At 41.4% G+C, this 18008-nt stretch overlaps 2 protein-coding genes across 2 annotated transcripts in view; one reads left to right on the forward strand and one right to left on the reverse strand.

The window, feature by feature from the left end:
• On the reverse strand, window positions 1–1721 carry tcf21 (transcription factor 21). Its single transcript, XM_058056761.1, has 2 exons — window positions 1144–1721; window positions 1–414 (listed from the first exon to the last, which is right to left on the reverse strand). The coding sequence occupies exons 1-2, from the start codon at window positions 1567–1569 to the stop codon at window positions 325–327; spliced, it is 516 nt and encodes a 171-aa protein (XP_057912744.1). The 5' UTR covers window positions 1570–1721; the 3' UTR covers window positions 1–324.
• Window positions 1224–18008, forward strand: part of tbpl1 (TBP-like 1) — a 22905-nt gene continuing 6120 nt past the window's right edge. The window contains exons 1-2 of the mRNA XM_058056757.1: window positions 1224–1654; window positions 1725–1799. The gene's annotated coding sequence lies outside the window, so the exon portion shown is untranslated. The remainder of the gene's footprint in view (window positions 1655–1724; window positions 1800–18008) is intronic.

Here is an 18008-nt window from a genome sequence, read left to right on the forward strand (position 1 = left end):
TATATATATATTTATGACATGTTCATCTGTACACACACTGAGGCCTGCATGAGTAGAAATATAAATGCTTCTGCAGAGTACATATTACAAAAGCACACAGTTTATCTTTGGACCAGCAAAGACAAATGAGTGATTAAAAAGGCATTTAAATAGAATTTGGTCTTTACAGGAACGTTACGAGGAGGAGGACAGGCGCCATCCACCCGTTATTCCCACTCAAACGTCTGCGGAGAGATGAGTTCAGTCAGGTTTTCTTTTTTTGCTTTAAGAGTAAAATCGCTCCATGAAAATAAAAATTAAAAAGAGGTATCCAACGAGTTTTAGTCAAGATGCTGTAGTGCCACATAACCTTGTTGAGTTCAGCATTTCCTTCAACTCGTTGTCGGGTTTGCCTGCAACCATGAAGGGCCACGTCTGTGGAGGGAAATGCAAGTGTCGGTTAGGACATTTTAAACAAAATGCCTTAAGCTACAACGTAAATATATACCTTTATATTTATACTGTGAGTTAAAATTCCATTTTGTTGGGGGGAAATCTGATCTTAATACACTACATTCTATTGAATATTAATACATATGCATCATTAATGAAGTAAAGGGTTATTTTTGTTTGTTTTGTAAACTGAAAACATTACTGAAAGGGTTCAGCGACCTGTTAATTTGAATATCAATAATGAAAACGTCACAGATAGTTTACATATATGTAAAAAACTATGAAGATATTGTGTAATGAATGCCTCTCTGACAGTGTTAACCCAAACTAAGGTTGTGCAGTATACCTTATATTTGGCATTTTAGTTAAAAATGTTAATTATCACCAACTTTATATGTGATTGCTTGTCCTTGAGGAAACACATTTTAAGCATCACTCTGGATGTAACATTGATGCATTTCTACGTGTTTTAATGTGTATTACTCATTTAAAACTCATTTATTTTATATATTCGTATATAAACCAAAACTCCAATTCTGTTATTGATGACGTAAGCAACTGAAACAAAAATTCAAAAGGAATACACGAGTAAAAAATTTAAAAAAAACCTTAACTTATTGTTAGTAAAGCAACCACAGTAGGTGGAAAGAAAACCGTTAAACGTGACTAATCGGTCATCATTACGCTCTTATTGCTGTCTGCCAGGCTCACCAGGTTGACCGGGTGGATGTAGCCGCTCTCATACTTGTCATTAGCCAGGATCTCACGCAGGTGCGCGATGTAGCTGGACGCCAGACGCAGGGTGTCCAACTTGGACAGCTTCGTGTCTGCGGGCACCCAGGGCAAGGAAGTCTTCAACCGGGAAAAAGCCTTGGAGAGGACCCGCATCCGGGCTCTCTCTCGGGCGTTAGCCGCGTTCCTCTGCACCTGCTTGCCGCCCCGAGGCGCACCTTCCTCGGAGGCGTTCTTGCGTGACGTGCTCTTCCGTGACGCAGTCTTGCGCCTCTTCGGCGGCGTGCGGCTACCGTGACCCTCGCCGTTGGAGCTCTCCTCCGTGCTCTCCGTGGAGTCCTTGGCGAACTTGAGGATGCCGTCCAGCAGCTCGTCGTCCACGTCGCTGAGGGAGCCGGTGGACATGGTGGTCTTCAGAACATGGGCTCCCAAGAGCTGAGGCTGGGTCTGGCGTGGACTGCGTGGGCGGACACATGCACGCGCTGACACGGTGTGTTCCTGAGCTACGAGCAAAGTAAGGAGATGATTGCAAAAAAACTTAGTTTTATCTCCATGAGCAGAGAGGGCGTCTACCTCTAATGATGGGAGGAGACAGCAGCAACTAACTCCAGGATTGATCTGCCCAAACGAAACAGGTACCTCTTACAAAAAAATAGCATTTATTTTTAGATGTTTTTTTTTAAAACACTTAATAATTTTATTTTCCTCACTGAATTTACATCTCCTAGATTATCTTGTAAACTGTTACCATCCGCTTGCATTGGAGCTAAATCTTGACAATATTACCTATCGGCCATTATTTTGACAATATTGACATGTGCTTCCGTTTTCCTCATCTCAAAACTGCTACATAAGTTAGCATCATACTTTATGTCTAACACTATATTTGATGATCCGCAGAGGCTATCCACGTTCTGCTGTGACTTTTTAACAGGAAGTTAGATAGCATACTTAGCATCCATCCGCTTCCACTCACAGGTCCGATGTAACTGTCAACACATCATGCCAGTTAGGAGGGTAAAGTGCAAGGACAAGGAGGAGGGGGATGCGGGTCACGTCTCAAATGGCAAACTGGCGCCTCGGTCCCCTCTGATGTAATGGATATCAGGCACCCACAATCCCTATGTTTGGCCTCCCACATCATTCCACACCGATGCCACTGTGGGGAGGGGGCAGAGGGTGGACCATCTTTGGACAGGATGAGCACCCTGCCACTGGTGTATTTGTGCATTTTGTTTCGACTTGGGGGCATGCCATGTCTCCTTGGACTGTGTATAGCTAAGAGGTGTGTCCCCCGAGGGCTGACCTCTCACAACATTTAAAATGGAGCAAATCTGTGAGTGAGCGCTATTTTTTTTTAGCAAACTGCGATGCGGGCAGCATAGGAGAAAGAGGTGAAGTGATAGAGTCAGAAGAGGAAGTGAGGAGGGGGTTCAGTCTCCTGGGTGGGCCGGGAATCAAAGCGGAAAAGTAATAATCGAGTCAACGAGATTGATGATCACCTCTGAGCTGCGTGCATCCACAAGAGAGACGCAGGCCAAAGGAGACGGACTGAAATAGCTCATGAAAAAGATGTTGCACGTCCCTTTTTGTCTTGGCCTGTTTGCTTTAAAAACATGGAACATGCGGCCATAACTTTTCAACCATTAATTATCTCTCATAAGCTCTACATAGAAAAAGCTAAAAGATGCTACCATAGTGATGTTGGCGTGGTATTTAAAACATTTCCTCTCTCTTTCCACATGCGGAGTGGCAGCGACAGCAGGCAACAGGTGGAAAAGGGGGTCGGAAGGGGACGAAGAAAGACACAAAGTCAGGACCCGGCCGCTTAGGGAAGGACGTGCTGCTAATTAGCCGCAAGAGTGTCAAAGGTCACTATGGTTGTCTGATGCCACCATTAAGGGACAGCATCCAGATGTTGTGTGTTAGCAGTGGGAATGGCGGAATGGGCGACTGGTGAGGGTTTGAGGACTGACCATGAATTGCTTAATTTTACTATGCACACATTTTTATATGATTTGACGGCAAATTTTGATCAAATCAATCAGACGCCAAATCAGACGCCTCCAAATCGACCATTCCAAGACACCCCTAGCTGTCTGTACCATTAAAGTTAGGGGCTATGCACACGCAAACATTTTCAGGTGAAAACTATATTCGGAATATATCGTCCACACAGAAAGGGCCTTCTGGGTGCCCTGAAACAATTTTTTTCTGAGAATGACTTCCAGAGAGAGGCTCGCACTTAAAAACACTAGTTAATTGGTACAACCATATGCCGAGGTACCACTGTATAAATGACAATTAAAAAATAGCTGCAGTTAAAAGTTGGAATTTGTGTTATTCCAAATTTTGTTGATTATTTTCACTTTTAATGCAAATGAATATCAGTTATCGGCCTCCTTGACTGCAAAAAATCGGTATCATCCCTGAAAAAAAACATTGATCGAGTATTTGGAAACAATTTGAAGACATTTTTTTTTAAATAAGGGAATTATTCTCTTCTTTTTCTTGTTAGCATGTAAAAGAGCACCCTGTATTAATATCATAAAAACCTCCAAAGAGTCAGTGCCTCACCAGCCGCGAACCTCATCGCACTTCACTGATTAGCTGTCATGGCTGAGCAGGAAGAGGGCGGGATATAGTTACTTTAAATGCTAGCGCCCCACTACAGGATCTAACCATGACTGACAGCACCTTTTTGTTTTATAACCAACCAAAGTTATGCTGTTAAAAACAAAAGTGACAAAAATACCAAATATTTCCGTTTTTTGGGGGGGGATTTTGTGTCTTCGGTAAATAAGCAGAGTTAAAACCCACATATTGCTTTATTTATTACTGAAAAAACATCCCACAAGTTGTCCGCGTCACTGGGAATTAAACTGTGAACAAACAAAAAAAAAATGAAAAATGGAAATAAAACAGTTGCTTGGGAGTCTGTAAAAGAAATAACAACTGTAATCTCTGAGTGAAGCTGGGGGCGAGAAAACATCATCCATCTATGTCCGAACACTCCAGCTCTCTGTCCATTATCACTGCCGCACAGCCCACACTCCCCCCCCACCGCCCCCTTGCTCCCCCAACACACACAAGGCTTCTTCTCAGTTCAAGTCCATCTAAAGAGAGGCAGAAAATCAAAGTAAAATAACAAAAAGCGAGGTTGCAGAGAGTGCAAAGACCCAACGGGGAGTGCAGGGGAACAGGATGTCGTGGACAATTAGAGAGAATTATGCATATGTTTATTGCCATGGAAATATTATTATAAAATTTTTGGAAAAAGACAAGTCCCTTTTTTGATATTTGGTGACAAGAACATCCGGTGGGAGGCTACTGTGATTCCTGCAGAATAAGACTGATATTCACTTCACATGTGGCCTGGAAGTCTTGGAAGGCCCGTACAGTGGGAGGGAGTGTATTGTATGGAATGTGTATACACAAACACATTTATCTACATAATCATGTGATGGATGGATGTAGATGTTGAAGGACAAGTGTGAAGAAGTTGGAGTGTCCAAGTTTGGACGGTCTCACAAAGGCACACAATTGAAATTGAACAACATTTCGAGGGACTGTTTTGCATCAGATCGTGCAGGTATACCTATATTAGATTATTATATTACTAATATTAGAAACAGATGTACATAAGATGTGATGGAGCTACACTCTTAAAAATGCTGGGTTAAAAACAACCCAATCTGGGTTGTTTCCCAACCCAACGCTGGTTAAATAATGGACCAACCTCGTGTTGGGTTATTTTAACCAGTAAAAGTGCTTCACGAACTTACATTTTAACAAGTTTATAAAGCTTTATATAATAATATAAAGTCAATTCTACAGTAAAACAATAGTGGGAATGTAACAAACCTTGCTCTGTGCTGAAATTCGTCTCCTCAGATGAAATGTGCGGTCCGAACGAAGTAAGTTTGTGGGCGGTGCTTTGTTGCGCATGTCCAAAATTCTACCTAACGCTTTGGGTTGTCCAAAATAACCCAGCACAAAATAATGGGAATCACAACCCAGCAGCAAATAACTTAGCACCCAACAGAGATAACCCAGCGAATTGGGTTCTCAGAATACCCAATTCAATAAAAAATACCCAATTAAATGACCCAACAGGCTCAACCCAGCGGTTGGGTCAAAAAAATAACCCAGCATTTGTGTATGGTAGTTTACCAAATGTAAATAATGTGTTCTGAGGTGCTGCTTAACGGCACAGGCAATGTTTTGGGTAACAGTTTAACATTCAAGTGAATAAATGGGCGAGAGACTATCAAAAAATAGCACATTATTGGCAGTAATTAATTTTTTTCATTCATCAATGCATGCAAGCCACATCTCTCTCTTATTACAGCAGATAGAACCACAAAAGTCTCTCTGTAGTCACGCATTCTCATAATAACTCATAATAACTTTATTCTGACCTGAACACGTCAACAGCATTGAAATTCCAAAGCTCGATCAGCCAACAGGGCCTTAAACATGAACAACCCTACTGGGCCCTTATTAAACAAATTTAATGGGGAAATATTTGTTTTCAAGCCAAAACATCACTTTAACTTTTAACATTTGAAATACACAGTGTATACATGTGCATTACTGGATGGTAGTTTTCCAGAGCCCTGCTTTCTGTCACCATGAACGAGTCTTCAGTTTATAAACAAAAGAAAGGGACGCTGTTCAGTTTCTATCTCCCATTGAAGCGTTTGTGTGTGTGTGTGTGTGTGTGTGTGTGTGTGTGCGTGAGCCTCCTGCACTCTGCTAAATCCTTCACTGCAAAGCCCCCCCCCCCCCCCCATCTTCTCCTCCTCTTACCGTCTTCATCCCAGTTTACCTACTTGAGCCTCTGCTGTGTCTGCTTGGCCAAAGCTGTAAAGTCTATAGCCACAACACAGAGAGTCAAAACAATCAAGCATAAACAAACATTTACACCTAAGATGTACACACAAACAGTTTATATGTTGCAAGTGTGTTTGCAGTACATAAAAACAAAGATAAAAAGTTGTGTTTTAGTCATGTTGGATGGTCAAAATGACCAAAACAGTTGACTTGACCTAGACAGGAAATGTTAGTTGGTAATATCACACTGAAAGCAAATTGGCATGAGAGGATTATTATTTATTGCCATGTTTATTATCAGCATAATTAACGGTATGATGTTTCTTTGGTATATTTTTAAACCAATACAGTCGTCCCTTGCTATATCGCTTTTTGCCAAATATCACTCCTTCACTGTGTCACTTTAAAAAAAAATCATAATAATAATGAATGGTCACTGTTTCGCCTTAGACTGTGGTCTATTATTAGTAAAAAAAATAGTAAAAAACAATATAGAAATACAAGTTCTATGTAGTACTTTGGTCACTAGGCATTAGGCACCTTTCACACTGCATGGAGACTCGCTGCTGAGATGGGCACGTCATGGCTGAGATCAAAAACAACACTGTCCTCATTCTGTGTGGAAGTGGTATGTTTTTGGCTTCTTTGTCCTTCCGCACTCTGTTTGAGAAATACTTCCTTAAGTACGAAATAAGTAAATTGGAGAGGTTAATTAGTTTGCTTGGCAGCTTGCTATGCTAGCGGCGGCCGTCTCTTATGTCCTGCAGTGATACTGTAGCCTGTGCAATGTGATGTAAACAAAAAATTATAGGAGTGGAAAAGTGACTGTTGTGGTGTTAGTTCATGTCTAGAGGGCTCTAATAATGTTAAAACCATATTCAGAAAAGGGTTTTCTACATTAAAAATAAGGAATTCTTCTTTGAGTCTCTAGCAGCAATAAATGAGGGATGTCTGTATTTACTAAATGTTTTTAAAAACTATAAAATACTAGCACGGACCTAGAAATGATTAACTATAGTCAATGATTAATTTCAATCAACACTGTCATTCAAATGATTGAAATCAGTAATATATTTATGATTGTTGTGTTGATTTGCAGCCTTGTACCAGCAGAATTTTGAATGCAGTTTTTTTCCATGTGCAAATGTAATGATCTCACTGCATCCTATCTTCTGAGTTAACTCTCCCAACAACAGAGCACTGATACAGACATGCACTCTTTATCTATTGGTTGCATTATCAGAGCCCGGGAAGGCAGATACAACTAGGAGTAGTCCCTAAACGTACTACGTTACGCCTTCCTGCGTGCGTCCCAGCAGAGGAGCTGTGATACACCCCAACATAACCTGCCAATATCACCGGATAAAGCCAACGTCCACTGCTGATATCTGGGACGTGTTGACTGCTCCGACTTAAAGGCCAGTGCCCGGGCGGAGACATTACACACATGCCCCATCTCCCTCCTACTCCTTCCATAACTCCCACCCAGGCCCGTGATGGAGAATCCTCGTGGGCTACTTATTCCCCCCCTCCCTCTCCCGGAGCCTGATGCACAGGGAGGAAACTTGTACAAACATTTGACTTGAGTGCACACACATACTGTACACCCACATAACTGTAAGGCTGTTACAAATGCCTTAGCTTATATATAAACATGACACTAATGAGAGCTGAATATAGTCAACCCTTGCTACATTGCAGTTTGAACATCGCTCCTTCACTCTATCATGGGTTTTTGAAAAATAATTCATTAATCACTGCTTGATAAATAACATGTCATTAGATTACCTTGACATTGTATGTATTTAGCCACTGCATGTCTGACACAATATAGTTCTCCTCCCATTCCGTGTGGAAGTGGTAGGGTTCCCACTCCCTTTGAAACACTTTCAAATAAGTGAATTGGAGAGGCTGACTAGTTAACTCGGTAGCTTGCTATGCTAGCAGAAGCCGCCAGTGTTGCGCACACCGGTGTACGTTTTAGGAGCCACGTTTCCATCAGCTACAGATGTATGTAGCTACAGATATAGATTACCAATGGGTTCATCGAGACGCTCTAGGAAAGCTCAATATAAATGTACTCCATTGTTGTTATTATTATTGGGGGTCAGACGAGCCACCAAAGCTAAAAGCAAAGCAAATCCGAATGAGACAACAACCTTGTGTATCAAGACTGAAATGTCTAATCCGGATATTTTACTTCATATATTATTTGTTACGTGTGAAAAATTAAGGAAAACTAATCGGGAAAAGGGCGGCACGGCGGTCCAGTGGTTAGCGCGCAGACCTCACAGCTAGGAGACCAGGGTTCAATTCCACCATCGGCCATCTCTGTGTGGAGTTTGCATGTTCTCCCCGTGCATGCGTGGGTTTTCTCCGGGTACTCCGGTTTCCTCCCACATTCCAAAAACATGCTAGGTTAATTAGCGACTCCAAATTGTCCATAGGTATGAATATGAGTGTGAATGGTTGTTTGTCTATATGTGCCCTGTGATTGGCTGGCGACCAGTCCAGGGTGTACCAGCACCCCCTGCGACCCTCATGAGGGAAAAAGCGGTAGAAAATGAATGAATGAATGAATGAATCAATAATCGGGAAAGATGATCTGTGTTTTTTATGTGTTATTAATTCTTGTTTCATTACGTGATGGAAGTGGATTGTATAATTCCAAAATTTGTGATTCAAAAGTATTTTGCAAAAAGGGACACTAGAGACACTCTTTATTATATTTAGTTGTAATTTTTTCAGTATTATGACAACGACCAATGTCTTATGTGTCTATTTTGACTAGCCAAATATACTTGGTGGAACTATAATAGCCAAAAACAATGCAAAATAAATCAGTCAGTGAATAATTGCACAAGACGACCTTAGCGGCACCCTCTCACATGACATTTCCACCTAATCTGTGTTTTCACGAGGGTGTGTATCAGTCGTCCCATGAGACGCACACATAATGCTACCGGAGGCCAACAGGAGATGACTAAGGGGTGAGATGTGACTTGTGATAAAAAGCGTCTCTGACACACACACACAGAACCCTCCTGGGACCCAGACTGTTCTCTGAACCCCAAGTCTTAAGGTCGGAAGCAGACAAGTGCCTTTGTATGTGAGCGTCTTAGCTTCATTAGTGTGTGCACGTGTTTGTTTGTACGTGCGACTGTGGGCCAAGCTCCGGTCCACTTAGTAGCAGAGGATAGGCGCTGAAGCATCTTGCCTTTGTGGCCTAATTGCAAACAGATGTCAAGCCGGCCTCTTTGCTGTGTGCTAACTGTAGCATTGCATGCTGAAATTGCAGTACAGCAATTCCTTGTTAATCACACTTAATTGGTTTCAGACCCCAAAGTGCATTTCCGTGAGGTAGTAGTCCTTTTTCATAAATTAAATATACAGAAAACCTGTGTCCGACCTTCTAAATGCATTTTTAAAATATTATTAAAGACCCCTCTACACGAGATAACACCCCTATAGTCACCTTTACACTCATATTACTCGATAGAGTTGACTCATGCCTGTGTGAGTTGCTATAAATATGTTTATGTATATATTTGCATAACATAAACAGTGGGGGGGGGGACACAATTAATAAGCAGTTGTCATTGAGCAGGAGAGAGGCTTATTTTCTCAGATGGACAGGAGTTGAGTTTCAGCAACAGTAGCCCGTGTTTTTATTATTTTTATAAGCGATTACTGAGAGAATTCAAACCTTCCGGTCCGTTACCATGTGGGCGCATAGACTCTATAGCGCCACCCACTGTTGGAAATGTATATCTGCCACAAGTACCTACCGCAAGGTCCGATCGTCGCAAATTTTTTTATGGCGGTTTGGGCCGTCAGACGGGACCTGACCGCATACCCGCCTTGCCACCGGTGTCGCCCCCTCCTGGCAGAAAATTATAAGTGCCAAAATTGTAACTCCCTTACGACGTATCCGATCACCCTGTTTTTTTGTACGGCGTGTGCACGTGCCCGTTCGCTCGCGCGCGTACCCCCGAGCGTGTTGGGGTGCTTGAGCCCGCTCATCACTGCTTGCAGTTTTAATTTTGTTTTGTTTCCTGTGGTAGATGTGTGCTCAAATGTTACTGTGCCCTGTGATTGGCTGGACACCAGTCCAGGGTATACCATTCTTGCCCAAAGTCAGTTGGGATAGGCTCCATCAGGACAAAAAAGACAAAAAACAGAACGGAAGACTGCACTTTGGGGGAATTTTGCCCATCATCCACATTCCCTATGTAAGACAGGAACATACATGTACGTTCTAAAGATATTAAAATAGCTAAAAAGCGAAGAGGCACAATACTTGTTGTTGTTACACTGAAGAATTACATTACTGGTGTAGTGACACCTTGCCGATGCGGAAGACTGCACTTTGGGAGAATTTTGCCCATCATCCACATTCCCTATGTAAGACAGGAACATACATGTACGTTCTAAAGATATAAAAATAGCTAAAAATGCGAAGAGGCACAATACTTCTTGTTGTTACACTGAAGAATTACATTACTGGTGTAGTGACACCTTGCCACACCACATCGGCTAACTACTAGCTGGCTAGCAACTAGCAACTAGCTTCACCACACACTCACTACCAACTCCTCAGACCACTACCGAACGGTAACGCTACATATTAGAGCTGGGATAGGCTCCATCACACCTCCGTGACCCTGGTAAGGACAAGCAGCATAGAAATGAATAGATGTAGAGCATAGGTGGAGGTAATGAAAACCAAACTGCGTCTCTCTTCTTGCTGTAGGGGAAGAAAAAAAGCACAGATCACATCCATCAGCTAAATGGAGCTCCTTATCTATCTTTTTCACCTAGGATGCTAATTAAAGATAATAAACCCTGCGGATCATTTCTCTGCTGCTCCAAACGGGCCGTCAGGTCTGCTCCCCTCGCACTCGTGCACATGTGGCCGCTCCGACGGAGAGAGCACGTCCACACATGGCTCTTGGCTGTGCCTACAGTGCAGGTGCTCGCCGCACATTGAAAGTTCACGCCGCGATGCGTGTTTACACAAGCAATGAATGATAACGCATGAAAGCAGACACACAAACAGGGAGATTCATTTGTCTAACTTAGCTTCGCTTTTTTTTTCTGTGACTTGTAGGCCATATGTTTTTATGTTTATGTATGACACGACAATGAGGGTAGTGTCAGGTCGGATGGGTGCCTGGGCGACCTGTTCTCTGGTGGCCAGATCTGGTTCTTGGGACATGGAATATACTATATGGATCCCGAGCTTATGCGAGAGGTTGGGACATTCCAACGAGACATAGTCGGACTCATCTCGACCCACAGCTTGGGTTCCTCAAGAGGGGTCAGACCTTGGATCTTGAGTAGAACACCACCACCTATTGCTTTAACATGACAGACTTCAAGTGTGTTTTCACGTGGAGTGACGCTGGTGGAGTTTTTCAGAGAGGCGGGTTTCACAACCCCAACTTGAGTGTTGAGTGTGTGTGAGGTTTCCACTGTGTTTTTGACCAGAAAAGTGCATTAGAAGCAAGTTGAAAAAAACTGAAAAAAACGATACACCCCCCCCCCCCTTACGTTTTTTGTCAAAAATCACAAAATTCAAACTCTGGCATTTTATGGCATTTTTGGCTGCTTCTGGGGCCCCTGTTGAGTGTGTGTGAGGTTTCCGCTGTGTTTTTGACCAGAAAAGTGCATTAGAAGGAAGTTGAAAAAAACTGAAAAAAACTGAAAAAAATGATACACACCCCTTACGTTTTTTGTCAAAAATCACAAAATTCTAACTCTGGCATTTTATGCCATTTTTGGGTGCTTCTGGGGCCCCTGTTGAGTGTGTGTGTGAGGTTTCCACTGTGTTTTTGACCACAAAAGTGCATTAGAAGCAAATTGAAAAAAACTGAAAAAAACTGAAAAAAACTGAAAAAAACGTTTTTTGTCAAAAATCCCAAAATTCAGGTTTTCACGTGGACTGATGCTGGTGGAGTTTTTCAGAGACGGCGGGTTTCCCAACCCCAACTTTTATTGAGCCCTGAGATAAAAGCACCAGCTCTGTTCTTTGTCCATTAGCGTTAAAATGGCAGAAGAGCATCGTCTGAAATGGAATAAACTGTTGTGGTTATCTCTTCTGGCGATTGCATTGCATTGTGTAGGCTGGCAAAGACATGCGTGACCACACAGACACAAAGTCATCCCTCCGCTTGGTGTGGCCCCGGCCGCGCTCTCTCTGTATTTATACTCAAACATAACTCACTGGCCAGATAATGGCTGATGGGACAGTCGTAAAAATAACCGGCCGCACATTTGTTTGGATTAACTAACCTTGCTCGTCTCCTCACGCCTCCTCCCATTGCTATCCCACCGCTATCTAGTCATCTGTGCATGCTCTCGGGACAAGAAGTGAAAATGGAAGAAAGTATTTTTTTTTAGCTATACCACCTTTCTTTTGTGTACCAAATCTTTGTTTGCATAAGATACAATAAATTAAGTGCATGCATTCTACGATTCTGAGTATGTTGGGGGGAGAACTCAAGTCCCAGCGCAAAGAAAACAGCATACATCATCACAAGTACTTCCTTTTGGAGGGCTGGTGGGGGGGTTGAACCCATGACAGATATGCACTGGTACACTAACACTTGAAGATGTAAGCCTTTCCCTGAAACATGGCTGAACATCATTTTGTTGGACTGCACTCACCACCAGTAACAATCTTCATTCAGGCCCAGGATGGTCTCATATCTTGATGGACAGCCGTCAGAGCAGGCGATATTTTATGTTTGTCATACCGCGTCTAACCTCATCAGCTAACAAGGTTCCTTGCCTCAAGTGGCAGGAAATGTCATTACAATACAGGCTTGGCTTCAATTCACTTTTTATTTGAAGAAACCCAACAATGCACATCATTGTGCATCAAATTGTCGCCATCTTCCCCTTTAAAGCTTACAAAGTCGAGCTGACTTTGTGTTACGTTGGATGGCCTTTTTATTTTATTGAGTGCTGCTCAATAAAAGCGGAAACAATTATGTTGAAACCCAACAACGGGGGACGATTTTGGAAAGCTCTCTGAAGTCCAAATTGAGAACATTGTGATCCTGTAAATTGTTGTCTGATAACAATGGCAGGCCAATACTTAATATCTACATGGAGGCCTGGGACACAATATATCTGACACACTTTTATAGGCTTCCTGTTTAATGACTTCCTGCGCTGAACAGGCTGAGAACTTCTTTTTATCCTTCGTGTTCTCTTATTCCTGATGACCTCACTTCTTATAGAGTTATCTCAGTTTTTAGGCCTGAGTAACAGCCTCTTTTGCAGTGAGTTTGACACTGTTCATGTATTTGGTGAGCGTAATCGCGCCCTCACGCCCCCGCCTCGCTCGTTCTGGATGGCTAAGATGTGCTTACCAATGAGCAAATGTTTTGATGATGAAGACTTTTTCCAAGAATCTTTTCTCCCAAACGCCCATGGCCTTTGGATGACTCCCCGAGGAGACCATTAATTTAAATATCTGTGTGTGTGTATGTGTGTACTTTTTGTTTTATCACACACAAGAAAGAGAAACAGATCAATGCAATGCTTTAGAGTCAAATCTGTGCAAGAAAATCTACTTTTTTTTCAAATTAAACCCCAATGTGAAACCCCCAATAATCAATCTAAACCTTCCAAAAAATGTTAATTGGATCATTCCATTAACTATAAAAACCCACATTAATCAAACATTTAATAAACACAATAATGTTATCTTAGAGCAGGGGTCTCAAACTCAATTTACCTGGGGGCCACTGGAGCTAGGGTCTGGGCAAGGCTGGGCTGCATCAGGTTTAAAAAAAAAAAACAAAAATTTATTAAAAACAGAAAAATATACTAACTTTTTCAGTGCTTTGGTTCCAATTTTCTACAATAAAAGCTCTGATAAAACATTCCACTGTTCTCAAATATCTTCATTTTTATTTTTCTGCACAAAATACGAAAAATAAATAAACAAATCAAGAATAAAGAAAATCAATCAATCACTAATAAATAAATAGAATAATAATAATAAAACGGCAAATAATAAAAACTTAAGAAACCACATATTTTTGGTGGGTAGACAAATGATTTTTTTCAGATGAAAATGAACAAAGCATTATTAGAGCCCTGTAGACATGACAAAACACGACTATAGTCACATTTATACTCTTTTTATTTACAACATATTGCGCAACTGCAGGGTCTTGAGACACATGCTAACTCGCAAACTAGAGAGCTAGCGACCTAAACGGTAGCCTTCAAGTTATTTCCTTTAAACTTGAATAGCCCAAAACTTACCACTTCCACACGGATAGGGAGGATAACTATTAACAGTTATTTAACCTTTAACATGAACATTAATCAAACGTAATAATTTTTTCTGGGTACATGATACCATACAGCATCCATATCAAACTTACGCGGGGGCCTCAAACTAGTGTCCTGCAGGCCACATTTGGCCCACGGGCTGCGTGTTTGAGACCCCTGTCTTAGACCATCCTTATATTGAACAGAATTTTCAAAAAATGTTAATGACAGCCGCTAAAACCACAACATCGTATCACATGACCCACTCACACACACACACACACCCTTCCTATCATCATTCTACACCTACACCCCAAACACACACACATACCCCAAAACATCCTTCTATGTCAGCACCTACCACCCCCATTCCACCCCTCCTACTTTATAGTACACGTTGCAGTACATACACTTTAAACCCTCATAATCAAGGCATATAATTTTCTATGGTACCCACTTCCCATGGGTGTAATGGCTGCTTGTCCTGACCATTATTTCAGCGACAGTGATGCCTTTCCTGTGCAGTCTTGAACGTGTACAAAAGACGCCCTCCCCTCCCTCCACGCTCTTATAGCAGTTTGTTTTCACACAGCCGGCCAGAGGAAGAAGCCACTCAGCGTGGCTCGTCTTCCTCAACAACCCACTCTTTCAGGGCCTCATTACATCTTGGCAAGCAAAAAAACTAAAGCCTCTTGGGTCAGGAAAATATAAAATACAATACATGTCATAGAATTTCGTAATACATGACAGAAAATATGCCAAAGCTGCAATAAATACATGTATTCATCATCCAAAAATACATACTGCATGATCAACTTAAGGTTCATTCTACAAAGACAAAAAACTGAACGGAAGACTGCACTTTGGGGGAATTTTGCCCATCATCCACATTCCTTATGTAAGACAGGAACATACATGTACATTCTAAAGATATAAAAATAGCTAAAAAGAGAAGAGGCACAATACTCCATGTTCTTACACTGAAGAATTACGTTACTGGTGACACCTCGCCACACCACATCGGCTAACTACTAGCCGGCTAGCAACTAGCTTCACCACACACTCGCTCCCAACTCCTCAGACCACTACCGAACGGTAACGCTACATATTGGAGCTGCCGCCAATGCTACTGTGTTGTTTTGGTTTTTGAGTTTGCTGGAGGTTTTTGGAGGTCTTTTAATAGTGGGTTTTCAAGGAGAAATAGGTGTGTCGCATTGTGTGCACTAATTACCTGCCGTTTTTTTAGCTGTTTTTATGTCTTTAGAAAAAGAGAAAGACATGTAAGGACTGTAGATGATGAGCAAAATTCCAAAAAAGTGCACTTTTCCTTTAAGTTTAAAGTACATATTTGATTATTTGATTAATACTGACTCTGGCTTCCTCCCACTAGGTTAATTGGTGACTCCAAATTGTCCATAGGCATGAATGTGAGTGTGAATGGTTGTTTGTCTATAAATGCCCTGTGATTGGCTGGCGACCAGTCCACCGCCTCTCGCCCGAAGACAGCTGGGATAGGCTCCAGCACCCCCCACAACCCTTGTGAGGATAAGCGGTAGAAAATGAAGGAATGAACCTTAAGTACTGTTTTAATTTAAAAGAAATTGTATGGAAAATCTCACTCTTAATCCAACTAATAATACCATTGTATCATCCTTATGGTCAGCCTAATATCATTTAAAAATGTACCAAAAATGTATGAAAAATTCTAATACCAACCTGATTTTAAAAAAGAAAAAAAAACTAATAATATAAAAAACTGAAATGAATTGTAAATGTTGGCTCAACCTAATAATAATTTTAAAAACAACTATAAACTACAAAAACAAATTAAAACACACAAAAAATGGATCTGATAATACATAACATAACATAATAAATATAAAACATAATATACAAACATATATACAATAAACATAATTTCCAAAATCATCCTTGTATTTGACCTTTTAATAAACACACAAAATATATGAATGTAAGAACAACCTCCAAACAAACAAAAACGCCCTATTGTTATTCTTTTTCTTATGGGGGGTCACTTGCTATCTTATTTGTCATTGACACAAATCAAAAGTAGGTCCAAATAAAACTGGGTGAGGCTCCTGACTCAATTATGAAATAAATCCCGGTGCAGATATTGTAAAAATAAAGACAATTCATGTGACAGCCTTATGGTTAAATATTGAGCAGGTCATGGCTCTTGCTGTAGTCATAAACTCCAATCATGCTCAGAATTCAGAAGTCAGTGCACCAGCGGCCGCAAACACAACCCACGTGGCTTCTTGCTCATGTGTCCATGTGTGATGGATGACATCCTCAGCCATTATTTCATCATTACTTTTTTATTAATCATTAGATTCCGTGGATTGGAGTCACGCCAAAGATTGCTCATGTCAGTTGTTATCGTTTTGCAAAGCTAGTCTAAACACGGCCACGTACTCCTCTACATTTGTGCAGGTGTGTTAATGTTAGTGCAGTAAATCTGACGCGATGAGGTTTGGACCCATTTGTCTCGCTGCCTGCTTGACTTTTATTGTTGTTTTTGTACCGTATAATTGGATTCCCTAAGCAAATTAGCCTCAACATATGAATAATTTCAGATAAGTGTGCACATGTTGTTTGTATTTTTTTTTTGGCGTGCCCCTCCCCATGCCTGGCCTCGTGGTCCCCTCTAAGAAGGCAGATGATGTAAACAGGCTTGGTCGTTCCCACGTCTCTGTTTAGAGTGGAAGATCCCAGAGCAGCACCGGCAGAGTGCTGGACTGCCTCTGCATAGTGAACTCACACACAGTCCATCTTTGTCTCACACACACACCGCAACGTCATGACAACCATGCACTCGTACACTTAATAGGACACTTAATTAGGTACACCTGCCCCTGATTATGAGCTGTAGTATAACTTCTGCCTCGTACTAAAGTTTCCATTAGTATTTATTTTCTGCTATCCACTTGTCGCTCTCATGGACACAGTGATACACAGAGTAGTTGTACTGATAGATTGTCTGTTTATTCTCAGATATATCTGCACGTATTGGACAGTAAGCGCTCACTTCAGCATGTTTACTCTCAGCAGGGTATGACCTAATGAGAAAAGGAGCATTTCTTCCCCGGGCTATGTGTTTTGTGCGGTTTATGCAGTGTTTATATCCGACCTGCTTTGTGACGATGCCCCAGTCTGTTTGTGTGAAAGTTATTTGACTTAAGGAGGCAATGTTCCACTTGCATGATAGACAAGCCGCTTCGCTAAACTCATTCATGACATAACACTCTCCTTGATAACACTAACATTCCCACTGGCTTGTAAACTGAGTTCCCTCTCCGAGTTGCATAGCTTGTTCTGTAAAAATCCCCCGCCGAGCATTTACAGAGCAGATGTGTTCTTCTCCCTCAAGAGACGTCACTATATTGATGCATTTTTGTACAAGTCAATTGTCAACAAAGACCTCGGAAAGAGTAGTATTGTTAGTTGATGTGACGTTTGTAAATACATTGGGCAAAACGAGAGACCCAATAACTCACTACCATTTGGCTCTCATCAACAACATACTAATTGTCTCTAAACACTCATATGTTTTAATATGCTACAGCCACACAGCCCAAATTGCTCCTAATTAAAGTGTATACTGTACTGTTTTTAAAAGCAATATTTTTTTTCAAAATGTATATTAACTACGTGTTGATATTGAGGTGGTGACTGTTCTAAATGAAGTTAAAGCT

Source organism: Doryrhamphus excisus, chromosome 19, assembly GCF_030265055.1.
Source record: "Doryrhamphus excisus isolate RoL2022-K1 chromosome 19, RoL_Dexc_1.0, whole genome shotgun sequence".
Taxonomy (NCBI): Eukaryota; Metazoa; Chordata; class Actinopteri; order Syngnathiformes; family Syngnathidae; genus Doryrhamphus; species Doryrhamphus excisus.

Coding starts and splice junctions, on each gene's coding strand:
- tcf21 (XM_058056761.1), bottom strand. CDS start 1,569: ATGTCCACCGGCTCCCTCAGCGACGTGGACGACGAGCTGCTGGACGGC. Junction 415..1,143: donor ACATCCACCCGGTCAACCTG/GTGAGCCTGGCA, acceptor TTCCCTCCACAG/ACGTGGCCCTTCATGGTTGC.